At 48.5% G+C, this 26794-nt stretch overlaps 1 protein-coding gene and 1 long non-coding RNA gene across 2 annotated transcripts in view; both read right to left on the reverse strand.

The window, feature by feature from the left end:
* The window catches only part of LOC102975605 (uncharacterized), a 121672-nt gene extending 118285 nt beyond the window's left edge, over positions 1-3387 (reverse strand). Inside the window, exon 1 of the long non-coding RNA XR_003680734.2 lies at positions 2892-3387. This is a non-coding gene — a long non-coding RNA (uncharacterized lncRNA). The remainder of the gene's footprint in view (positions 1-2891) is intronic.
* Positions 3388-8790: 5403 nt separating this feature from the next.
* The window catches only part of DHRSX (dehydrogenase/reductase X-linked), a 198940-nt gene continuing 180936 nt past the window's right edge, over positions 8791-26794 (reverse strand). The window contains exon 7 of the mRNA XM_028492486.2: positions 8791-9293. Coding sequence (XP_028348287.1) covers positions 9090-9293 — 204 coding nt within the window. The 3' untranslated portion in view covers positions 8791-9089. The remainder of the gene's footprint in view (positions 9294-26794) is intronic.

Consider the following 26794-nt stretch of genomic DNA (forward strand, 5'->3'; position numbering starts at 1 on the left):
GCTCCCAGGCCCTAGCAAACACTAAGCCACTTTGTGTCTCTTTGGATTTTACTATTGCGGATATTTTGTAGAAACGGAGTCATATACGATGTAGGCTTTTGTGCCTGGATTCTTTCACTTAGGATGTTTCCAGTGTTCACCCATGATATACCATGTATCAATACTTCATTCCTTTTTCATGGCCAAATAATATTCCACCCTGGGGATGTAGGTTAACCCATTTTTAATGTCCCTTTACTTTCCTAAAACAAAATCACAGATACCTACAGACAAATGTAATAAGAGCCACATGATGTCCACATAACACAAATGACCATAAAGTGATACCCATTTGAACATATCAGTGCTTGGACCTCCCCCCTGCACCCTGGAGAGGGTGAAGCAGTAAGGGGATGTCCTCGTATGTTGGATCCCCAAGAAGGTGCCGGCTGCCCCAGGCCTAGAGAACTGGTAACTCAAATGCCACGAGCTGCCGCCGGCCCAATGCTTTCCCCAAATAGTGAACATTCAAGCCAAGGATAATCTTCTCTCTATGAATGCAATGGTTGCTTGCCTGGAAATTCAATCTCTTGCATTGATGTGTAAACAGCCGTGAGTTCTAGGCTGGGGTTAATTATAAACGGGGTTTCCCCTATGTGAACGTCTGGCCAGATGTGAAGAAGTCATGTGAGGTGTGAGAACATCTGACACTGGGTACCCTGTCCTATGCCTTGTAAGAAATCTAACACGCTGGCCTCCTCCTACCAAATGCTAGTGCGAGGTCCACTCAGGGTGCCCCTCCCCACCTTTCCCTGCACCCCGGAGAAAAAAGCCACTATTTAGAAGCACCAGGATATCAGGAAGGGAATCCAGATCATTAGGTCCATGTAATTTGCACCAAACCCACAACGGCGACATGACTCATATACGAAACGTATGTGCAGCCTTAAAACGCTTTTAGATCCATCCTCTTATTTGAGTCTTATAACCATAAAAGACCCATTAAACAGAATGGGACACTGGGATCCTGGAGGGTAAACTGTGTGACCAAATTATGCAGTTGGCAATAGACATTTCACACTGTTGCTGCAAGTCAGAACATCATGTTGTCCACCTTAAATAGATACAATTTCTATTTGTCAGTGATACCTCAATAAAGCCAGAAAACTAAATATTCCTCCCTTAAAAAAGTGTTCCTCTTAGTTCCCATGCTGTTTTTTTTCCTTTCCAGGATATTTTAAATGAAAAAGTTTTATTGTATCCACACATCTGGTACCACGGTAGACCAGAAGTCCCGCAGGGTCTTTGAAGGACAAAACAAGTAGGTTCTGGGTGAACTAGAACAGATGTACTTTTTAATGCATTCCTGGACCCATGACAGTAAAATGATTATTTTTAAATCTATATACTTGGGGATTTTAAAATACCCATTGAAGTAACCCATGGGGTAAAGAGGAACCATGAAAATAAGGACTGAACTATGTTATCTATGAGATGCAGCCCAAGTGACAGAGAGAAATGAGGACCCTGTGACCAGAAATATGAAAAGTAAAAAATAAAGGGCAGGCATCAACTCAGGAAGCTCAACATGACATCCCAGAATAAAGGCAAAGAATGAAGGGAAAAAAGGGAAGAAACAGATGTAGTCAATATCACCAGAAGTTCTAAGCTACCAATAAATGCAAAGATCGCTAAAAGTTTGTGAACTTCAGAAAGTGCTTCACTGAAGAGAGCCCCAGATACTGGAAAATTCTCAAGCTTTTTACTACGTACAGATGCTCCCCCATCACACATGTAGAAACCCAGGATGTCCTTATGTCTGGGATCGTGTTTGTGTTTTTGCGGCCGTCGGTTAAAAAGCTACGGATTTAGATCCAACCCCTAAGATACTGGTACCCAGACGACAGAAAATACAACTCCAACTCATTTCTCTGATTAAACGACAAATTCAGTGACTACGGAGCTTGGATGGAAAACCATGCCTGGCAGGGATTTACCCATAAGCATCCTTCAAACAGAACGCATACCGTCTTGCTGTCCACTCAGCAAACCCGGCTGTAGACAGGGCACATGTTAGGAGCATTATTTGATGGATGAAGAGTCGGAAACACAGACACCAAAAGGCTTAACGAGGGTGCTTAACAAATGCGAGACTTGACACTTCCCAAGGAAGAGCCCGCATGGGAAGTGGGCATGGTGCTACCACCCGGACCCGTGGGTCATCTGAGGAGGACCTGATCAGCCTCCCAACCTGTCCAGCCTTGGAGGGAGCCCAGTGCACCTTCTATGGTTGTATTTCCGAATAGCCAAGATGAGAGGTATTTTCGATACAGACACCCTCAAAATCCAGTGGGAGTCGAGACGAAGGAAGCTTCAACTGGGTCATATCGGACACAGACCCGCCTTTGCAGAGCCCACTCTTTCCCATCAAAAGTGCCTCTTATCACATCTGGTATCATCCCCACTTTCTAGGCATTAGGACCTGATATCTTTGGGTCCTAATCCCACCCTAGACAGCAAGCTCCTTTAGGACAAGAGCTCTGTGCCACTCAACTTTGAGCTCCATCCAGTGTTTGCTCAGAGCTTGGCTGGGTAACCCTACTCAACACATCATTGCCGAATGAATGGATGGATGGATGGAAGAATGGATGGATAGATGGATGGATGGATGGATGGATGGATGAGGTGGTCGTTCCCACTGTCGAACAAAACTCATTGATGCTACGTGGAGGGGACTGAGAAATACATGCACCATGGGTCCAATTATTGAATCAAGACTTGCCCAGGGATGGAAGGTCATCCATCCCGGTGTGTATGCACACAGCCCCCTTCCCGGGCTCCCCGAACGACAGCGACAGGTGTAAACCCAGGATCCCCAGTGCCCACCATGCCGTGGACGTGGCCTTACTCACCCAGTGGTCCACGAGACTTCTCCAGCTGCTGGGAAGTGTCTCTGAGCTCGGAGGAATGTTCCACAATCAGGTATGGAGGGAACATGGTAACTTCTCCCGAACTGTGTCCTCTCTCTCCTCTGGTGGATGAGTGACATAAGGCCGGTCATGCAAAGAGGAGGGGCCCTGTGAGGCCAGGGTCCTACACAGTCCAAATTGCTCTCAGAGCCTATCTTCGCCCAGGGACTGCAGCATCTTTCAGGGGCCAGCAAGCTTGTTCTCAAAGTGACAGAGGATATCGGACTGGCCAGGACTCACCCTGCCTCCTCATCCTGAGTCTGTACTTGGGAACCAACTTTGTGATGCTGCTAAAAGTACCTGGCAGTTGTGTACTATGACCTCAAGCCGTAGAGGGCTCTCTAGTGATGTGCAAATGCTCCAAGGTCGGGATCTTCCTGGAAGTCAAGATCCTGCTTTGCAGTACATCATCCTGTACAAATCCTAACATTTCCGGCTGTCCGGAAATATTAGACAAAGCATGTCTCCATCCAGGGGCCAGCAAGCTTGTTCTCAAAGTGACAGAGGATATCGGACTGGCCAGGACTCACCCTGCCTCCTCATCCTGAGTCTGTACTTGGGAACCAACTTTGTGATGCTGCTAAAAGTACCTGGCAGTTGTGTACTATGACCTCAAGCCGTAGAGGGCTCTCTAGTGATGTGCAAATGCTCCAAGGTCAGGATCTTCCTGGAAGTCAAGATCCTGCTTTGCAGTACATAATCCTGTACAAATCCTAACATTTCCGGCTGTCCGGAAATATTAGACAAAGCATGTCTCCATCTTGGTTTTAACATACAAAGTAATTCTGATGTGTTCTGAAACACATCAGTCGGGGCTGTAGGGCTTAGCAGAACATCTGAGCAGTTCTGGGAGGGGATGGCGCCCAGGGCTGGATGCTTCAATCTGCATTTGCCTGGCCCAGAGGGTCTCAAACTTGCCTGAACAAGAGGACGGCTTGAGAAGGTCTAATAAATGCCGGTGCCCAGAGGAACGAACTTGGGGATTCTGTTGATGGTGGAGCTGAGCATTAGTGGTTTTCAGAGGCTCCCCCAGTGTGCAGCCAAAACCCACTAGCCTTACTGGATCTTGGGGAGAGGTCTTCACCACCCATGAAAGGTAGGCTTGAGCACATCAGTGGCTGGATGGAGGGTGTGCTGGGGGTGGGGGTGTCCTTACTGGGTGCAGACTTGCTCCTCTTTCTTGAGGCTGGAAGGAATGTGAGCAAAGAGGGCTATTGCATTTGCAGTTCCAGGGCAAAATGAAAATGTGGGTCCTTGTTCACTCTTCATTAAGAATTTCAAGATGGCGGTCATAGGGCATTAAGCCAATAGGCATCCTTATGAGCCCAGGGTCCCGTGCAGCTATATGAGTCACTCGCCCAGGAAAGCGGCCTTGGGTACATATAGAAGAAGCCATGACCTCCATGGTTTTCCAGGTCACCAGAAAAGGAAAGGATGTTCCCTGAGTTTCCAAGTATCCAGTTCATGTACCATGCAGTGGATTGAATACTTTCTACCGAAAAGATATGACCACGTCCTAAACCCTGTTACCTGTGGATATGACTTGTTAGCAAAAGGGTCTTGGCAGATGTAACTAATGAAGGATCTTGAGATGAAGAGATCATTCTTGATTATCCAGATGGAAGTGAAGGGTCTGAGATGAGGTCCTCCTGGAGGAGGGTGGCCCTAAATCCAATGACAGGGTCCTTCTAAGACACAGAAGTGGAGAGACACAGACACAGAGGAGAAGCCACATGAAGACACAGGCAGAGATGGGAAGGAGGCGGCCACAAGCCCAGGGACCCCTGGAGCCCCCAGAAGCTGGAAGAGGCAGGAAGGACGCTCTCCTGGGGCCTCTGGAAGGAGCACAGCCCGAGGACACCTTGACCTCAGACGTCTGGTCTCCAGGACCTGGGGATGGATGAATTTCTGCTCTTTTCAGACTCCCAGTTTGTGGTCCTGTGTTACAGCCGCCCAGGACACTCTTTTACACGACATAATAGTGAGCTGTTTGAATAAGCAGGGTCTTCCACTGGGACCAAGTGCCCCCATCTTCACACAGTGATCTGAGCCACAGACCACCAAGACCCACAAATCGTCTTGTGGGTTCACACCATAATCATCACCTCTCCTACAACTGCGATGAAGGGGCTCAGGAATCTCTGACCCTCTGGCAGCTCTCTTCCTCGTGCTGGTCCATGGTCCCCGGGAGCCTCCTTGTCACCCTACGGTTCTCCCGGGAAGGGTGTCAGGATGTTTCTTATCGGAGCGGACGTCCTGCAGAGTCTGCACACCTGCAGAAGGGGCCCTGGTTTGTTCCTCTCAGGCCACCACATGAACAGTCCCAGACGCTGGCGTCTCAGCTCTGCCAACCACAGCAGGATGCAGGCGAGGGGGTGAGGACCTCAAACGTACACGTCCTGGTCTCCTGTGCTTTTACACCAACGTCTCCTGGTTGCACGACACAGAATTCATGACATCTTGTTCATCTGTAAGGAAAACATGGTCTCTGGGGTTAGACACCCCTGAGGTTCCCACCTAAGTGCCAGCAGGAACTTGAAACTGGGTGAGACACTGAGTCTTTCTGAGCCTAAATGCCCACCCATACGACAGGACTTCCAATTCTCCACGCGGCACACAGGGGTCAAAACCCAAGGTCAACAAAGTATGGGCCTCGGATAAATCTGACCTCCCCCTTTTTGGAAATAAAGGTTTATTAGAACACAGCCACACATGTTAGCGTAGTGTGTGTAGATGCTTGTGTGTCATATGGAAGAGTTGAGTAGTTGCAATAGATCATATAGCCCTAAAATATGAAGATATTTATTAATTTATTAACTGGTCCTATAGATAAAAAGTTTGCTGACCCGGAAACACTCTCTCTCTCTCTCTCTCTCTCTCTCTATCTATCTACCGTAGTGTGAACCCCACTCTGGAAGAGCTGCTGGCTGTTATTCCAACGCATGAATGTGCTGGGTGCTGGGGGATGCCATCAGGTTTGGGGCCTCAGTGGGATTTTGTCAATTGAGGGAATGCATGGTTAGCTGGCCAGTGGTCCCTGGTCTTGAAATTCAGGGTGCAGTCTGGCAGGAAACACACAGAGTCCTTTTGCCAGCATTCTAAATGTCTGATCTCTCCATGTTGGAATTTGAGAACCCAAGAGCCATTCTCAGAGAGAGGATTGAGCCTTCCTTGCCTGACTGGTGGGTGGAGCAGGGCGGGCCCGGATGCCCAGGCAAAGGTCCACTAAGCTGCTAGAGATGTTCACATGTGTCAACAACTGTATGAGTTTCTTGTAACATATTACCATCAAGGTGTTGGTATCTTAAAGCAACTGAAATTTATTCTCTCTCAGTTCTGAAGATGCAGGGCTGAGCTCCCTGAAGAGGCTGCCTCTTCCAGCTTCTGGGGGCTCCAGGTGTCCCTGGACTTGTGGCCACATCCCTCCCATCTCTGACTCTGTGGTCACATGACTCCCTCCCTCTTCTGTAATCAGTTCTCCCTCTCCGTTTCCAATAAGCAACCTTGTGAGTACATTAGCCCTACCTGGATAAGCCAGGATGGTGTCCTCATCTTAAGACCTTAATGACATCTGCAATGATTCTTTTCCCAATAGGAACACATTTGCGGGTTTCAGGGGTTAGGATGTGGACATATCTCTTGAGGAGCCACCATTCAAGCCACTACAGAGGGAACTGGATGACACCAGGATGGTCCCACCACTGACCTGTTTCCAAGGCGTAGAGGGTGGCCATCACGCTGCTGAAAGATGAGGTGTCTGCAGACCCTGGAAGGTCCATGATGAAACTAGTTCAGGAAGAGCCTGACAGACTGCGATGGGCACCCACATCCAGGCAAGCACTGGGCATTGGACATGATTAATATATTAGTACTGTGGTTTGAAGTATAATCCAAGCCCTGCACACATCTGCAGGAGAGGAACATGCCTGTACTAACAGACGATGAAATGAAGAAGCAGATACCAGAAGAGAGGCTTCATGTGACCACTGAAGGGTAAGTGGGCAGCAAAGCTTCCATTCTTTGACTACGGCCCTAAAAATCGTGGGGGAATGTGCAGACCTGCAAACCCTGTGCAGCTGAATCCCATGATTGGTTTAGTCCAGGCCCTGTCCTCGTCCCTGTCCTACAGACCCCATGGTGACAGGTGTCCAGGCCCCGTCCCCGTCCTACAGACCCCATGGTGACAGGTGTCCAGGCCCTGTCCTACAGACACCATGGTGACAGGTGTCCAGGCCCCATCCCCATCCTACAGACCCCATGGTGACAGGTGTCCAGGCCCCACCCCTGTCCTACAGACCCCACATTAATATATTAGTACTGTGGTTTGAAGTATAATCCAAGCCCTGCACACATCTGCAGGAGAGGAACATGCCTGTACTAACAGACGATGAAATGAAGAAGCAGATACCAGAAGAGAGGCTTCATGTGACCACTGAAGGGTAAGTGGGCAGCAAAGCTTCCATTCTTTGACTACGGCCCTAAAAATCGTGGGGGAATGTGCAGACCTGCAAACCCTGTGCAGCTGAATCCCATGATTGGTTTAGTCCAGGCCCTGTCCTCGTCCCTGTCCTACAGACCCCATGGTGACAGGTGTCCAGGCCCCGTCCTACAGACACCACGGTGACAGGTGTCCAGGCCCCATCCCCATCCTACAGACCCCATGGTGACAGGTGTCCAGGCCCCACCCCTGTCCTACAGACCCCACGGTGACAGGTGTCCAAGCTCCATCCTACAAACCCCACGGTGACAGGTGTCCAGGCCCCGTCCCCGTCCTACAGACCCCACGGTGACAGATGTCCAGGTTCCGTCCTACAGACCCCATGGTGACAGGTGTCCAGGCCCCGTCCCCATCCTACAGACCCCATGGTGACAGGTGTCCAGGCCCCGTCCTACAGACCCCACGGTGACAGGTGTCCAGGCTCCATCCTACAGACCCCACGGTGACAGGCGTCCAGGCCCCGTCCTACAGACCCCATGGTGACAGGTGTCCAGGCCCCGTCCTACAGACCCCATGGTGACAGGTGTCCAGGCCCCATCCCCATCCTACAGACCCCATGGTGACAGGTGTCCAGGCCCCGTCCTACAGACCCCACGGTGACAGGTGTGCAGGCTCCATCCTACGGACCCCATGGTGACAGGTGTCCAGGCCCCATCCCCATCCCTGTCCTACAGATGCCCATGGTGACAGATGTCCAGGCCCCGTCCCCCTCCTACGGCCCCACGGTGACAGATGTCCAGGTTCCGTCCTACAGACCCCATGGTGACAGGTGTCCAGGCCCCGTCCCCATCCTACAGACCCCATGGTGACAGGTGTCCAGGCCCCGTCCTACAGACCCCACGGTGACAGGTGTCCAGGCTCCATCCTACAGACCCCATGGTGACAGGTGTCCAGGCCCCATCCCCGTCCCTGTCCTACAGATGCCCATGGTGACAGATGTCCAGGCCCCGTCCCCATCCTACAGACCCCATGGTGACAGGTGCCAGGCCCCCTTTCTTACCTCTTGTCCTACAGAATTCCCTACCCCTCTGTTGAGGGTCTTTCCATGAGTCACGGGGTGAGAGCCCTGACAGGTGCCCTAACGGCTGCAGGAAGCCCCTAGGACCTGGTCCCCCTAAAGATGGTGGGGCAGAGGGTTAGGGTGGTCACATGACCCTTGACCAACAGACTAAGGAAGGCTCACGTCTCTCCCTTTCCAGGACTCACACATCAGAGCCACATCTCTGGCACAAATTGCGTGTGAGAGAACAGGGGACACGGGACACCCTCAAAGCCACCAGCGCCCAACAGTCCCAGGCTCCCTTGAGAGTGTTTGTTTCACCCGGATGTTGCTACCCCGCGGTCCTCGGCGCCTCTGTGCTAAGCAAGAACACCGCCTGCGTGGCTGGCAGGATTTAATGACTCGGGGCACCCGGTACAACTGGACACATTGAGGATCACGAGATTCACGGCTGAGGACCAGCTGCTCAGGGCTACGCTCAGCATTCCTCTTCTCCTCAAGTTCCGGCCCGGGGCGAGGAAGCCGACGGGAGACGCTGGGGAGACAGAGCCCCAGGGGCGGGGGATGTGAACGGTGCAGACATGTGGTCCAGCAGAGACACACCTGCGGGCGCCTGGCGGATCACGGTCTCCCGGGCGGGTGGCTAACCCCAGAAGACCTCCTCGGTCACATCGGCGATGCCCGTCATCTGGCAACTCCTGGCCCACAGCTGTCGCTGAAACTCCAGGTCGTACGTGACCGCCAGAGACTTGGTCTCCTTCTCGTTGTAAAGATAGCAGCCGCCACGGCCTTCCAGCGCTGGGGTGACCGCCGCGTAGACGGAGGTCCAGGCTCCCTCATCCGGGGTCTGCAGGGAGAAGGAAGGAAGAACAGGAGTCAATTTTCAGAGCAGAGACACGGGGGTCTCCACGCTCACGGACACTGTGGGTGAGACACAGCACCTCCGACCGTCTTCCATCGACTCGGGCACAGAGCCGGGCCGGACAGGCTGGGGCAGCCCGGCCTCCATGGGTGCAGGAAGGTGCACCCACGTGGGTTGTATTTCCACATTGGGTTAATCCATTTCGATAGATGCATAGGAAGACCCCAATGTACATACTCAGGTCTCCAACTCTTTTTAAAATAATTTATTTTTACTGAAGTAGAGTTGTTTACAATGTGGTGTTCATTTCTGCTGTATGGCCAACGCTTCATGAAACTGAAATACTTATTCGTTGGCTCCAAGCGGATGACTGTTCGGCCTCTGTGTTGAACGCACGACATTTAGCAATCGGAGATGGAAACGTCGAGACGGCAGAAAGGTTCTTGGTTTCCATGCGGTGAGGAGAGTTACAGTGGGAGAACTGTAAGTTCAAAAAAAAGCTTGAAAGGCTGAGAAGAGACTGAGAAAAGTGGACCTCAGGCAGTAGGAGGGAAGGAGGAAGGTTTGAACGCCAGACACCCTGTGTTTTGGGTTGGGAGCTGGTCCCTGGGCATATCAGTGGATTAGAAGAAGACGTGGGGTGGTGGGGTGTATACATATAACTCTGTGTGTGTGTGTGTGTGTATGTGTGTGTGATGGAGTATTACTCAGCCATGGAAAAGAATGAAATAATGCCATTTGCAGCAACATGGATGGACCAGGAGATGATCATACTAAGTGAAGTCAGACAAAGACAAATACCATATGATATCACTTGCATGCAGAGTCTAAAAAATAATACAAATGAACTTATTTATGAAACGCAAACAGATTCACAGACATAGAAAACAGAGCTACAGATACCAAAGGGGAAACGGGGGGAGGGATAAATTAGGAGTTTGGGACTAACAGACACATACTATTATATGTTAAATTATTATATGTTAAATAGATAAACAACAAGGTCCTACTGTACAGCACAGGGAACTATATTCAATATCTTGTAAGAACCTATAACGGAAAAGAATCAGAAAAAGTATACATATATATATATATATATATATATCTGAATCATTTTTCTGTACACCTGAAACACTGTAAATCAACTATAATTTTTTAAAAACTGCAAAAAAAACCCCGGTGGATTAAAAGAACCAGGCAGAGAAGTTCAAGGGATTAGACCTTGTGGGAAGTGAGGGGCTTTGGGGCTACGATTCAATATCCAGAAACCAACAGAATTCCCTCATCTTACTATCATGACAATGACTTTTCAGGAGCTCATTGCATGTAACAAACTTTTGGAAACCCACTCCACTCGCCTAACCCTGGTCCTTCTCGTGTGCCTCTAAGACTGTACCATTGTAGGACCTTCAGGTACACACCCAGGCCAGGAAACAACCCCACGGTCACACCTTCTGGATTCAGACGTGCTCAAAAGGGCTATCTCGGAAGTCGTGATGACAAATGTCCCCTGGCACTTATAATCGGGCTGGAGAAGGTTAAAAAGAGAAGTGAAGGGCAAAGCTTCCCTTACTCCATGGAGCCATCTGACAGGCAGAGAAGCTGCGACTTTGAAGGTACTGTCTGGAAGACCAACACCTCCCCATCTGATCTCCCAAGAGGGCTGTGTACCCACCTGCCAAAAACACTGAACATGACAAAGATGGGAAATTGCTGAGGGCAGCCAGGTAAACTGTTCCTTTGATGTTAACGGGTCCCATACTCAAGGAAGCAAGATCCTGGGACCCTACGGTCAAGACGTGAATTGACAAGGACAATCTGAAACATATGGGCATCTCCCAGGAGGAGCCTGAAGGTTTGCAAGAAAGTCTGCAGAGGGGAACACGCGTTATTGGAAAGCCTGTGTTCTCATGTGTTGGGACGGGGTGGGAAGCGGTGGCCATGGGGTCAGGAGGGGGTCAGGGGTCATGAAGGGAACAGTCTGCCTCTTCAGGAAAAAACATTCATTTCACTGTAGCAACGAGCTCCTTGAGACAGGATTCTACTACTTTTTTATGGAGATAAAGTTGTACAATGTTATATGTCAGTTATAAAGTATAAAACATATTGATCTGATATGCAGTCTTATGAAGACTCCGAAGTGTTTTGGGGGGTTTTCCCCAAGTGTTGATAGGAATTTTTTCATCTTATTTTGGTTGCAGTTTCCAACTTTTAAAAACGCTTAGATCACCTTTTCCACCAGCCCCAAGTCCTCGTCCTTGCCAATTCGTCAGTGTTGATCCAATGCTTTCTCACATCTGTTTTTCTGTATACGCCATTCTTTTCAGATGTATTAAACAAAAAATCCTCCAAAAAAAAGGACTTACTCATTTTAAACAGGAGACACCGGCTGCACATCGCATGTGCCCTGAGTCTGCCTTCTGGGAATGGATGTTGGATTTACCTGTCTTCCTGGGGCAGTGGCTACGGCCAGTGTTCTGTTTCCACCTCAGCTGGGCATCCTGTGATTCCATTCTGGTGCGGTCCACCCAGAGCTGGCAAAGCCTCTGCGTGTTTATGGCCTCGGTTCTCCTTAACTGCCCTCACCACATGTCTCTGGGGTCCTCCTGTGCTCCGGACCCACTGACTATGGGTACCGGGGTACCCAGGACCCCCACAGGGTTGAGCATTTCCAAGAAGGACTCACAGAATTCACGACGGCATCTCCTTGTGACTCCACTTTTATGATACAGTCCAGATCGGGAACAGCCACATGAAGAGCGTGGTCCCACACATATGTTTTCCAGATGATTTTCCATTCCAGGTCATTACAAGACAGAGGAGCCGGTTTTCCCTTTAGTGGTGTCTGAGACGTTCTTGCTCAGATGGATTCACACCTCCTTGGCGAACGCATCCTTCAATCAGCTCCTGGGACGAGCTTGTTTCGTAAGTCAGCCGTTCTCCAGGCCGAGGATTCAGGGGTCCGTGCCCAGAAACCCCCCGCCATGTTTCACCCCCAGAGTGAGTGACCTCCATCAGAAAGACCTGCTTTGTTGCAGCCACAGGCTCCCCCGCTCCTGGGATTTCCCTAGGATGCGTCCAGCCCTCTCTTTAGAGGCTGCTTCTTTTGGGGCCTCCAGTGGGCCTTATCTGGGGGTCCATTTCCCCCACAGGTTGGAAGTCCTCTTGTCTGGGTAACAGTGCTTGTGATCAGCATGTCCAACTAAAACACGAGCATGGCAGTTTTAGAAGATACTGCCTGTGGTGTGCTGGACATGAGCTAAGGATGCCCAAAGGACACAGCACTGTGCCCCAAATTCAGCCACTGCCAGGAGACGGGATTGCAATGGAATTCTGTTGATGATCGTGTTTCTGAAGGAAAGGGACTTCGAAGCACAGACATATACCCCCATGTACACACACATATACACCCATCTACACACACACAGTCACATGCACACACGTATACACCCATGCACAGTCACGTGCACACACAATATACAACCGTCCACACACACACACACACACATTCACATGCACACATTCACATGCACACACACACACATACCCCCATGCACACAGTCACATGCACACACACATATACCCATGCACACACACATGCCAATGCACACACATTCACATGCACACATATACACCCATCCACACACACACATTCACACATATACCCCCATGCAGTCACATGCACTCACACATATACACCCATACACATTCACATGCACACACATATACTGCCATGCACACACATTCACATGCACACACATATACACCCATACACACACATTCACATGCACACACATACCCTCATGCACACATTCACACACATGCATTCACATGCACACACACATTCACATGCACACACATATACACCCATGCACACAAATACATTTACATGCACACACATACATTCACACTTACATGTGTATACTCACATGTACACACACTCACCCAGGGTGGCCCTGCCCAGCCAGGGAGTTCCCTGACATAGAAAAGGACAGGGGAAAAAAAAGAGCTGTTCTTCATGCTCACGTATCTCATGGAGAATTAATCTCATCCACTTATCCCACTTAAACACATGATAGACGCTGGGCTAAAAACAGCCATCCCCGAGCATTTGCAGAACACTTCCACGCCCAGGGCAGATGATAAAGATAGAGGAAATGAGATTTCATTTGTACTTTTTAATTCCTAAATGTTTTGACAGCTCACGAAATGGACGGTTTTATGCATTTCTTCTTCCTGACATCTGATGTCACTGTCCTAACCGTCACCCATCAGGGTGATGACACATCATGCCTGAGTGAAAGGAAGGAAGTCTGGTAGACGCCAAGATGCACACGTGTGTGTATAAGCAGGCACACACATACACTCGGTCACATGCACAACACACACGCTCTCCCACGTCCAACTTTAACTCTGGGACATTTAGCTACATCCTCCGGAGGAGGGAGTGGCACCAAAGAATTGCGGGTCCCAGGACCAGGGTTCAATTTCTGCATCACCTCTCGTGACCCAGGAGACCTTGCTGGAGCCACCCACTCTCCGTTCGCCTCAGCTTCCTCACCTGGATGCCAGGTGTTTGTGTGGGTGTCTGGCCCCCGACACTCAGGTTCTGCCACGTGGACCTGAGACCAGCAATGTCGATGGCGGGTGGGAGATGCTTCTTAAACAGGTGTCCAGTGAATGCATACGTCCTGCTATGGACGGAATGTGCGTGACCCCCGAGTTCATACACTGAAGCTCTGATCCCCGACGGGGTGCTATTAGGAGATGGAGCCTTTGGGAGGGGATTAGGGTTAGATGCAGTCATGAGGGTGGGGCCCCCAGGATGGGATTAGTGTCCTTAAAAGAGAGGAAGATGCCCCAGAGCTCCCTCTCCACCACATGAGGACACGGCAAGAAGGCGGCATCTGTAAACCAGGAAGACAGCCTCGCCAGGGACTCATCCGCCCAAGCTGTAATCTCAGACTCCCAGCCTCCAGAACCTGAAGAAACAAATGTCTGTTGTTTAAGCTGCCCAGTCTGCAGTGTTCTGCTGGGGCAGCCTGAGTCGACGACTACATGTCCCAACTCTGTATTTCAATGAGGATGTCTTCAGGTTATCCAGAAAGCATGAAGAGGAAATAACCAGCACACCTTTCCCCAAATCCCTTTGAGCTAGACCCCCACAGACAAAAATGGTCTCGGTACTGGTCCAAGCAGCTTCGGGGGGCGCAGCAGAAACTCCTGCAGCACTTACCTGCGCCAGGTGCTGTCCTGGACACCACGAGGGAACCCTTCTGAAGCACCCCCCCCCCACTCCCCAGGCTGCCTCTAGACCCCCACAGACAAAAATGGTCTCGGTACTGGTCCAAGCAGCTTCGGGGGGCGCAGCAGAAACTCCTGCAGCACTTACCTGCGCCAGGTGCTGTCCTGGACACCACGAGGGAACCCTTCTGAAGCACCCCCCCCCCCATTCCCCAGGATGCCTTCGAAACACGTCTCAGAAACATCCACGTGGTACCCAGGCCGTGCCGGATATTGGAAGACACCTCGTAAATGTTGGCACATTTAATCTGTATTCCAACACCACGGCGTGCACACAAACACAGCCTCTAATTTACAGAGGAGGACATGCAGGGATTTACTTTTTAACATATTAAAAACGATTCCGTCTTATGAATGAACACATATTAGATTCACAGTTCATAGTCTAAATAATGCATTTCAAAAATCCACTGTAGGATCGATTCACAGTTCATAGTCTAAATAGTGCATTTCAAAAATCCGCTGTAGGATCCTTGATCAAAATAAAGATGACAAACATTAAAAAAACATCCTTGTTCTTCTGATACCGTGATCTGAGGACGGTGCCTCCTACGATTTTTAAAATGAAGGCTGTACCTCCCAGGTACACCTGCTGCAGCTCCCGGTACAACTGGATTATCTGTCCCTGTTCACTTGTCATTAATAGGAGCTCTTCCAAGCCTGATGAAGTGTGTTTCCTGGGTGCCATGTGCTGGGAAATGAGGCTCGGATTCTGAATAGACAACAAGATACTCTAAACAGTGGTCCCTCTGGGATAAATAACACCTCCCATTTTACCTGCAGCTTAAAGAAAAAACAACAAACAACTAAGATCCTCTTGGAGACTTGTAAGAAAGCAGAGATGTCTCAAATGTGAAGCCAAACCCAGGTAGGAAACATGGTGGCTTTTATCAGAGGCTTCGGAACCCCTGAAGGACAGACGCACGCCGGGGGCCCGGGGCGCAGGGCTGGGGAGAGTGCTGTGTATTTACAGCTGAAGTTTTTCTCTGCATGAAGCCAAGAAAGCCAAGAAAGATCATTTAGATAACAGCCCCCGTGCCCCTGGAACGGACGACCAGCAGAGGCAGTGGGTCGAGGGCTGGGTACAAGTGCACAGAAACTAAATAAATAAAATAAAATAAAGCGAAGCAAAGAGAGCAGAGGGTGGGGTTTACACTGTGCATAACAGAGCCGCGAGCTGTGTGCGGTGAGAGGGGGGCACGAATGCCTTATAACTACATAATTGTACGGGGCTTCACAGTGTTGCAAATGCTTTCCCACGTATTATGTCAGCAACGTCCACAAAAGTCTCAGGAGATGGTATTATCCAGAATTAACAAATTACGAAAATGAGGGACAGAGAGGAGGGAGGGGAGGTGCTGCACGGAACGGCCAGGTCTTGCTTCTTCCAGAGACTCCAACCCTCCCCATCTTCCTCATCAGTCATGATGGGTGCGTCACCCACACCCACGGCCTCGGCCTCGAGGTCTTGCTTCTTCCAGAGACTCCAACCCTCCCCATCTTCCTCATCAGTCATGATGGGTGCGTCACCCACACCCACGGCCACGGCCTCGTGGGTCACCTCCCTTCCTGCCTGCATGTTGGCAACCCCAAATTCCATTTGCACCCCTGAGCTGCAGACAGACGCTCATGGCAGCCCAGCTGGCATCCAGAGGTAGAGACCCTAAGTACACACCTCAGGGTCAATCATCCTTCCATCCCCACCTGCCAGTTCCCCCGTTTCCTGGACAGCCACCACCATGCACCCCGATTTCCCTGAGTCAGAAACCCCAAATGACCCGAGTCTTGGTTGGTTCACTTTCCACGGGCAACCAGTCAAGACCGCGTGATTTGGTCTCTAGAATCATTTTCAAAACGAACTCTTTCTGCCCCTCTGCACCCCTACGCGGGCCTCTAACCAGACCCCAGGTCCATCCCCCCATGCCCTCCAGGCCACGGGATCCTCTGTAGGCTGGATGCATCTGAGCCTACAACATCGCTGCTTTGTGGGGGTTCTTTCTGAAGTATAGCTGATTTACAATGTTGTGCTAATTTCTGCTGTACAGCAAAGTGACTCCGTTGTACACATATAGACACTTTCTTTTTCCATATTCTTTTCCACGATGGTTTATCACAGGATATTGAATAGAGTTCCCTGAGCTCGACAGTAGGACCTTGTTGTCTATCCATCCTATATATAATAGTTTGCATCTGCTAACCCCAAACTCCCTGTCCATCCCTCCCCCACCTCCCCTCCCCCTTGGCAACCACAACTCTGTTCTCTATGTTTGTGAGTCTGTTTCTGTTTGGTAGATAGGTTCATTTGTGCCATATTTTAGATTCCACGTATAAGTGAGATCAGATGGTATCTGTCTTTCTCTGTCTGAATGACTTCACTTAGTATGATCCTCTCCAGGTCCATCCATGTTGCTGCAAGTGGCATTATTTTGTTCTTTTTTATGGCTGAGTAGTATTCCATTGTATATAGGTACTACACCTTCTTTACCCATTCATCTGTTGAACTGAGTAATATTCCATTGTATATATGTACCACATCTTCTTTATCCATTCCTCTGTCGATGGACATTTAGGTTGCTTCCATGTCTTGGCTATTGTAAATAGTGCTGCTATGAACACTGGGGTGCATGTATCTTTTTGGATTAGAGTTTTGTCTGGATATATGCCCAGGAGTGGGACTGCTGGATCATATGGTAGTTCTATTTTTAGTTTTCTGAGGAACCTCCATACTGTTCTCCATAGTGGCCGCACCAACTTACATTCCCACCAACAGGGTAGGAGGGTTCCCTTTTATCCACGTCCTCTTCAGCATTTGTTACTTGTAGACTTCTTAATGATGGCCATTCTGACCGGTGTGAGGTGATACCTCACTGTAGTTTCGATTTGCATTTCTCTGATAATTAGTGAGGTTGAGCATCTTTCCGTGTGCCTACTGGCCATCTGTAATAACATCACTACTGACATCCATTATCGGGCGTCCTGGGGGGAGGTCCAGACCCAACATCTAAGACACTCACTGGGGCTGGGACCAGTTGTCCTGGGCAGAACGGAGATGGGGGTAGCTGACACCGTTTGTGGAGATCTGGGGTTCTGATGAGGGACCCAGCAGACGAGGGAGAAATGACAGCATGGCCACCCTCATCTTGAGCTATTTCTGCCTCACCGATGGTCCCAGCCTGGTTCAGCCTCCTTGGACCTTAGCCCAGCCTTCAACCCCCTCCCAGGGCTGCACCTTTTGTGTCCTGCGTCCACTGCAAGGGCAGATCATTGACACCGTCCTCCTCCTTTCAGCACTCACGAAAATTGCTGAGAAAGCAGGAGTACCCATTGCCTGGTACGATGTTGGGACATACCTCCCGATGCCCTATTAACTGTCTTCACAGCTCTGTGCAGGGACATGTCACCAGTCTGAAGGACATCACGCCTTGACTAACTCCCTGCTCCATGCCTCCTAGGGAATCCCATCTGAGGTGATGGGATCTTTTTTTCTTTTTTTCTTAAGGTGTATAGAAAATAGGAGATGTTATTTATCCCAGAGGGAGCACTGTTTAGAGCATCTTGTTGTCTATTCAGAATCCGATATTCATTTCCCAGCACACGGCACCCAAGGAACACACTCCATCATGCTTGGTACGTGACATGCACCGTCCTCAGATCACGGTATCGGAAGGACAAGGATGTTTCCTGAACGCTTGTCATCTTTGCTTTGATCAAGGATCCTACAGTGGATTTTTAAAAGACTTTATTTAGACTATACTATAAACTATGACTTTTAATATATGTTCATTCATAAAACCGAATCGTTTCTAATGTTAAAAAAAAAATCCCTCCATGTCCCCCTCAGTAAACTGGGGGCAGTATTCGTGCCCACCCCATGGTCTTGGAATACAGACTCAATACGCCAACGTTTACAAAGTGCTGTGCGACATGCAGCCTGTCGTGGGTGCCATCTGGGTGTTTCTAAGACGTGTGTCAAATGCATCATCAGGGTGGGAGGGGCTGATGCTTCAAGAAGGATTCCCTCGTGGTGTCTGGGGGCAGCGCCCGGCACAGGCAGGTGATGCAGGCACCCACCTGAGAGGTGAGTCTTATCAATCTGGCCCAGAAAGGCAGGATCTGGAGCCAATGAGCTTAACAAGCCACAAGATGATGGTCTGGACACTTGAGATCCAAGGAGAGAGGAGAGCGTATGAATTTCCTCTGGGGGCTCTTGTAAATTATCACACAATTGGTGGCTCCAAACAGCACAAAGGTATCATCTTCAAATTCTAAGAGGTCAGCAGCATACAGTGAATCTGGGCGAAAATCCAGGTGTGGGCAGAGCACTGTATTCCCTCTGGAGGTGTCATGGGGAAAGTCTGTTTCCTTGCCTCTTTCAGCTCTGAGAGGCCACTGCATTCCCTGGCCCGTGGTCCTCTACTCCACCTTCAAAGCCAGGAATCCATGACCTCTCCTTCTGCTGTCACTTCTCCCTCTCTGACCCTCAGCCCCCCAACCTCTCTTATGAGGACCCCCGTGATGACCTTGGGCTTCCCCCGGGTCATCCAGCATCTCCGACGAGAGGCTGACCTCCAAGGAGTGTGGAGTCGTGGATGGTGGGTCCCTAGGACATGATGGAATGTCAGTTGGGGGTGTCGCATGTCTTAAGCTGCTGGGACAGCGTGCTTGCCTTGGGGTGCTCCGTCCCCGACAACGGAGCAGCTTGGGACTCAGAGGTGAGAGAGAAGGCTCCCTGGACGTGTGTCCTTGAGGTGCTTAATCAGGCCTCTCACCCGCTGAGCGCATCCATCCAAGAACCAGGCTCTCTGATCTCCTGTCTTCACTGGACAGATTTAGATGCACGGTGAAGGGAACCAAGCATGGTCAGCCATATATGTTATTCTGACAAGGGCACATTCCACAGGGGAGATGGGACGGTTTGTAATTGGAGACCTGATAAAGGGAATTTCAAAGGGCTTACTGGACAGGAGCCCCGACCAGGGCACCAGAGGTAGTCAGCATTGAAAATCATGCTTTTTCATGGTACATGCTGATCTTGAGGGAGTGGGGGGAGGGAGCCAGGATGACACTCCCAAATGCAAGGGCCCAACGGCCTAGGAGATGCAGGCTTTCTGTATCGGAGCTGGATTTGATTTATGAAGCCACTAACCGCTTCCTAGATGCCTGAAGGGCACGCACGCCCTCCGAAGACCCCCTGACCCTACGGTACAGACATATGGAATGGTCTTGATTTGCTTGTAGGAAGAACCAATTGAGCCTCTTATCTTTATAAATGTATCAACCTGCTGGGTTTTTTTTCAAGGTAATAACTGGTTTACCCAGGGGACCGGCTCTGAATTTGGAATCAAGTCCACGGCTTTGGATAAGGTGTAGAATAGAGGTTTCGGAGTGATATACAAGAATGCCATTAAATGACATAAAGGGACATAAAGACACATAAATCATCAAGACTGCCCCCCCCCGGCCCCCCAGGGACTGAGGGCACATCCTTGCAGACTTCACACAGTGCACGCACACACACGTACGTGTAACGAAGCAATATGTATAATGATGACAGACGATCATCATGATAAAGATGACATCAGAGCCTGCCATTGTCCTACAGCTTTTGTCTCTTTTCAACTCACATCACTTCTGCTTTATTGCCATGGTAACAAATACGCTTCCACTATGTAATTCTACGGTTTCCATAATTTCCTCTCTTATATATAAAAGCACCATTACTCAGTGCCCTGTGGTTGCCCATTTTAAATCCAAATGTGCATGTGATGATCAAAAGATTTTTAAACAATGATTCGTAGGTGAAAGTTTCACCTCAATGTTGGACCACAGAGAAAGAACAACACAAACTCTCTCCGGATGTAGAGGGATTCCTGGAGGAATAGGGAGTGAGTAAGTCTAAGCGTGGATGTTTTGCTAGCGAAAGAACTTAAAATTTGAAAAATTTTAAAATCCTTTGCTTGAGAATTGAGAGACTAAAAGGTGAGCTGATGAAAAAGCAAACTGAAAAGAGTTAATGAAGGTCTAAAAGGAGCCCAGGGGAGTAGCTGATTTCATTCAAGGAACCAGGAGCGTTCCTGAGCTGGAGGAAAGAGATCGAGTAAAAACACATTAATTCTAAAACTTGAAACAGACGATTCTATTGACAGGAGAATGCTGCCAGAACTCACCACAGAAGAGGAAGAAACCCTCAACCAAGCAATAAGCATTGAAGGCATTTTGAAAGCTGACTTAGAATTCCTTTTCTGAAAATTCCCAAACCCTGAGAGTTTTCAAAGGGAATTGTTCCACTTTTCAAAAGCTTCTCATGACAATTAGACTATTCTGAAGCAAAAGGGCAGGAAACAGAAAACCTTCTTAATTCTCTCTCTCTTTTCTTTCTTCTGTTTTTTTTGTTGTTGTTGTTGTTGTTTGTTTTTTTAACAAATCATCAAAACTTTACCATCCACACTTGTTCAAAAAACAGCACAGAAAGGGGAGCTCCAGCTCCGGGATAAATATCAATAGGCAAGTGGTCAAAGAAGTCGCTGGGGAACAGAATGCCACAGGCCTGAGAGTTTTCAAAGGGAATTGTTCCACTTTTCAAAAGCTTCTCATGACAATTAGACTATTCTGAAGCAAAAGGGCAGGAAACAGAAAACCTTCTTAATTCTCTCTCTCTTTTCTTTCTTCCGTTTTTTTTTGTTGTTGTTGTTTTTGTTGTTTTTTTTTAACAAATCATCAAAACTTTACCATCCACACTTGTTCAAAAAACAGCACAGAAAGGGGAGCTCCAGCTCTGGGATAAATATCAATAGGCAAGTGGTCAAAGAAGTCGCTGGGGAACAGAATCCCACAGGGTATTACAGAATAAGGCTCCACGACGGGCAGAATCATTCTAGAAATAAAGACCACCCCTCTTCTAGGGAATGTACTGATCCACAATACCCAAATAAGGGAGCGAAAGGAAACTAAAATGCAGTCATCTCTCTAGGTCAGAGCCAGCCTACTTTGTCTGCAAACGGCCAGATCAGAAATACTTTTGACTCCTGGGGGCTTTTTGGTCTCTGTTGTAACTACTCAGCTCTGCCTTTGTAACATGAAAGCAGCCATGTGTGCCAATAAAACTTTATTCTCAAAACCATGCAGCCAACCCATACTTGCCTAACCCTGTGCCCCACAGGTCAGGTTTTTATAAAATTAAACTGATACTTTATTTTTTAAAAAGTAAGATAGGAGGACTTCCCTGGTGGCACAGTGGTTAAGCATCTGCCTGCCAATGCAGGGGACACGGGTTCGAGCCCTGGTCCAGGAAGATCCCACCTGCCGCAGAGCAACTAAGCCCGTGCGCCACAACTACTGAGCCCACGCACCACAACTACTGAGGCCGCGTGCCACAACTACTGAATCCCACGTGCCTAGAGCCTGAGCTCCTCAACAAGAGAAGCCACCACAATGAGAAGCCCACGCACCGCAATGAAGAGCAGCCCCCGCTCGCCGCAACTAGGGAAAGCCCGCACACAGCAATGAAGACACAACACAGCCAAATATATAAATTTCTAAAAAAAAAAATAAGATACGAATGATATACAACATAGCATATGATAAAGTATAATATACAAATGATAATAGGTATAAGTATTCTTCAGAGAGAAACACTAGATGTTTTCCCTTCAAAATAACGAATTAGCTACCAGGACAAATTATACATGAGCTACTATTTAATTGCCTAGAGAGTAGATGGGGACATTTTCAAAAGCAGCACACAAAGGAGACAGTCTGATCCGTATATGCAGATTAAATAAGCATATGGCTAAAAAAAAATTGAGACTGAAAATCTATTAGAAAGTAGAAGATGTCAGTGATGGAATTGGTAAAATCAACGTTTTTGTCTATTCTTTTTTTGTTGTTTTTTAAAAATGAAATAGACATTTATTTTCTTTAACATTGTTTTCCTATATTTTGAAATTATATTTCCATGTTCCCACATACAATGAATCATAAAGCCATCACCACAGGCAGTACAGGCTCAGAGTATACTGAACATTGTTATCAGTGAGGCCGTTATAATGTGATTCTTCTGATAATGTGATAGAAATTTTGGAATCTTAATATTTCTTTTTTTATCAATTTATTCATTCATTCATTTAATTTTGGCTGCGTTGGATCTTTGTTGCCGCATGCGGGCTTTCTCTAGTTGCGGCGAGCGGGGCCTACTCTTCTTTGCGGTGCGCGGGCTTCTCATTGCGGTGGCTTCTCTTGTTGCGGAGCGTGGGCTCTAGGCGCACGGGCTTCAATAGTTGCGGCACACGGGTTCAGTAGTTGTGGCTCGCGGGCTCTAGAGCGCAGGCTCAGTAGTTGTGGCGCACGGGCTTAGTTGCTCCGCGGCACGTGGGATCTTCCCGGACCAGGGCTCAAACCCGTGTCCCCTGCATTGGCAGGCAGATTCTGAACCACTGCGCCACCAGGGAAGCCCAGTATTTCTTAATATATCAAAATTACTTGGGAAGGAATCACGTCCCTTGAATAAATAATCTTCCATATAACTATGTGCATCTAGGAAGTTATAAATCAATGTGCATTCCACAAACGATATATGCCACATACTCCATACATATGTATGATGTATATGTACGTGTGTGCAGATATAAACACAGACATACATGTATCTATTTTGTTGTTTCTCCATTTTCAAAATATTTTTCTCCTATGTTCTAATATCTTTGGTTATAACCATACAGTATTACTTTTTTGTATGTTCTTGAAGCAGAAAATACAAAGGAAAAAGTATCGGCAACATACATAACCGATACAAATCAGCAGCCAGAATAAAGAACAGAGATGAATCCAAAACAGAAAGGCTAAACACCCCCTAGAAAAATGGGGAAGAGGCATTTCCCAGAAGCCAGCATGCAGATGCCAAATAACCCCACGGAGACCGTTCAACCACAAGGATACTTCGGAAAATGCAAATGCAAATTAAAACACAGCAAATGCCACTTCCTGCTCCAGGACTGAAGAGCTTGGCAGTTGACCCAAGTTGGCAAAGTCTGAAAAGTCCAACACTTAACGCACATGATGAAGATGTAAACCACTGGGAATTCTCAGTACCTGCACTGTGCACTGGGAAAATCAAATGGAATTCCCGGGAAACGTGAACATGTGAGAACCTTCTAGCCTTAAAATGTCACTGCCTGTGACATTTCCTAGAGAAAGTGAGACGTGGAGATCCGCGGAGGACCCACCACGACAAAGCTGCGGTAACAGGAAAGAACCGGAAAGAACCCAAGTGTCCTTGACCCTGAGAATGAATCTGAACCATGATGTATGTGCAGGCGGACAACTTCACAGGGATGGACATCAATAACCTACTTCTACACGCATCGACATGGGCACACCTCCAGCATTTAATACTCAGTGCGCTGTGGGGTAAACTGTGACCCCTCAATAGACAGGTTGAAGCCCTAGTCCCTGAACAGGACTGTATTTGGAAATGGGGTCTCTGCAGCCATGAAGGTTCTGAGATGTGGTCCTCCTGGAGGAGGGCGGCCCTACATCCAATGACAGGTTCCTTCTAAGAGACAAAAGAGGAGAGACCCAGACACAGAGGAGAAGCCACGTGAAGACGGAGGCAGAGGCGGGAGGGAGGCGGCCATGAGCCCAGGGATGCCTGGAGCCCCCAGAAGCTGGAAGAGGCGGGAAGGACCCTCCCCTGGAGCCTCCGGAGGGAGCGCGGCCCTGGGACACCTTGACCTCAGACGCCTGGTCTCCAGGACCGGGAGGAGGATGAATGTCTGTGGTTTTCACCCACCTGACTTATAGTCATTTATTATAACGACCCCAGGAAACAAATTTATGGTGCAAAGAAAGCAAATCACAGCTATTACTCTACTTATGTCGGGATGAAAAAATGCAAAATTAAATTTCAGAGACACACCCATGTAATGAGAAACGGGAGAATGGGTAACACCACACCTGGGATAGGGGTTACGTCTCGGGGGAGGAAGGAAATCACATCTGGAGAAAAACACGGCATGGAAGATGCTGTGATGACATGTGTGCTCATTTATTATTGACTTTTAAATATTTTATTTATTCTGTTGTGTTCAGAGTTTGTAATATTTTTAATAAACCCAATTCAGAACTGAAACAAACATCAGCATTTCATAAAATAATTAGGAATAAATGCAATAAATATATGGGCATTTATGGAGAATTAATAAGGCACCTCTGAAAAGCTCTAAGATTTTGATCACCAGTTCCCAAGCGTGGCTTTTCCAAGACCAACAAGCAATTCTGCGACTCCAGCTGGGTGTCCTACAATTCAACTCCACTCTGACACATCTACCTGGAGGTAGCCTCAGACCCCACAGGTGAAGGGCTCAGTCCCACAGGACTAGCCCCTCCCTCTACCACAATTCCGACGCCAGGTGGTCACCTGCGCTTCGGACCAACCGGCTATAGATGGAAGGTTGCCATGACCCCTTCTGGGGTTTAGTTAATGTGCTAGAATGGCTCACAGAAGTCAGGGAATATTTTACTCACTAGATGACCGGTTTATTATAATAGCAGATAACTCAGGAACAGCCAGATGGGACAGATGCAGAGGGTGAGATCTGGGGAGGGGGCAGGGGACCCCCAAACCCTCTCCAGGCTGTCACTTTCCTGGTACCTCCATGTTTTCACGAACTAGGAAACTATTTGAACCCTGACCTTTGGGGGTTCTATGGAGGCTTCATGACACAGGCACCACTGATTAAATTATTGGCCATTGGTGATGGATTCAACGCCCAGCCCCTCTCCCCCTCCCGGGAGGTCAGGGGGTGGGAATGAAAATTACAACCCTTTAGTCGCTGCTTGGTTTCCCTGGCAACCAGCTACCATCCTTAAGTGAGCTCCAAAGGGCACACCTCATGAACATAACAAGAGACACCTTTCAGGCTCTCATCACCGGGGAATCTCCAAGGGTTTTAGGAGCTCTGTGCCAGAAATGGGGACAAAGACCAAGTACATATATTTCTTATTATAAACCACAGCATCGCAAGCATCAAGAAAGACGTGGTCAGGGCTTCCCTGGTGGCGCAGTGGTTGCGAGTCCGCCTGCCGATGCGGGGGACGCGTACGTATTATACAACATGGGGAATATAACCAATATTTTGTAATAACTGTAAACCGAGTGGACCCTTTTAATTAATATTTTTAAAAGAGTAATCTTCTGGTCTTCCCTGGTGGCGCAGTGGTTGAGAGTCCGTCTGCCGATACAGGGGACACGGATTTGTGCCCCGGTCCGGGAAGATCCCACATGCCGCGGAGCGGCTGGGCCCGTGAGCCATGGCCGCAGTGGTTGCGCGTCCGGAGCCTGTGCTCCGCAACGGGAGAGGCCACAGCGGTGAGAGGCCCGCGTACCGGGAAAAAAAAAAAAAAAAAAAAAAAAGAAAGACGTGGTCAAAACGAGAGATGACCTATATTCAGACAGAGAACAGCACTGTCTGAAATCTTGATGCCCCCGGAATTAAATTAACAATCCTCCCTCCCAGGGGATCTATGTGTACGTACAGCTGATTCAGTTTACTGTATAGTATAAACTAACCCAATACTGTAAAGCAACCAGACTCCAATAAAACAAAAATTCCCCCTCCCAAATTAAGTTTTCTTATGATGATTATATCGGTTGTGAAAAGATGACCACCACCAAAATGTACAAAATATGAGCAAATGATTACACAGGAGACCTCCTCCTCCTAGATGCTGTTTTTCTCGATTTGCAAAATCATCTAAGAGGTGGTCTGGAAAGATTATCAGCTCAGAGTCAGGAAAGGTAAGACAGGAGAGTGATGGTGTAGATAAAAGTAAATTCAGAACAGACGGAAGCAAGGGTAGGTTTTTAGGAAACACCTTTAGTAAGCGTCACGGCTGGCGGTTTCAGTAACCGTCATGGTGTGCGGTCAGCAGAGAAGGATGGACCCTTGGACACAGGGCTCCCAGTTTGAACAGGAAGGAGCACTTGTAGTCCTCCTACATCACCCCCTGCGGACATCACCTAAGCTGACGAAGGATTCAGTCGTTGTCACAGGTAAAAATACTGGAGGGGAATTTCTAATCACGTCAGCCCAGAAACCATGAAGGTTAAACAACAAGACAATGTACAACAAGAAAAAGAAATGTTAACCCCTTGACTCATCCTGGCCTAAAAGTACTTTCTCTAA

The sequence above is a fragment of the Physeter macrocephalus genome, chromosome 7 (assembly GCF_002837175.3).
Source record: "Physeter macrocephalus isolate SW-GA chromosome 7, ASM283717v5, whole genome shotgun sequence".
Taxonomy (NCBI): domain Eukaryota; kingdom Metazoa; phylum Chordata; class Mammalia; order Artiodactyla; family Physeteridae; genus Physeter; species Physeter macrocephalus.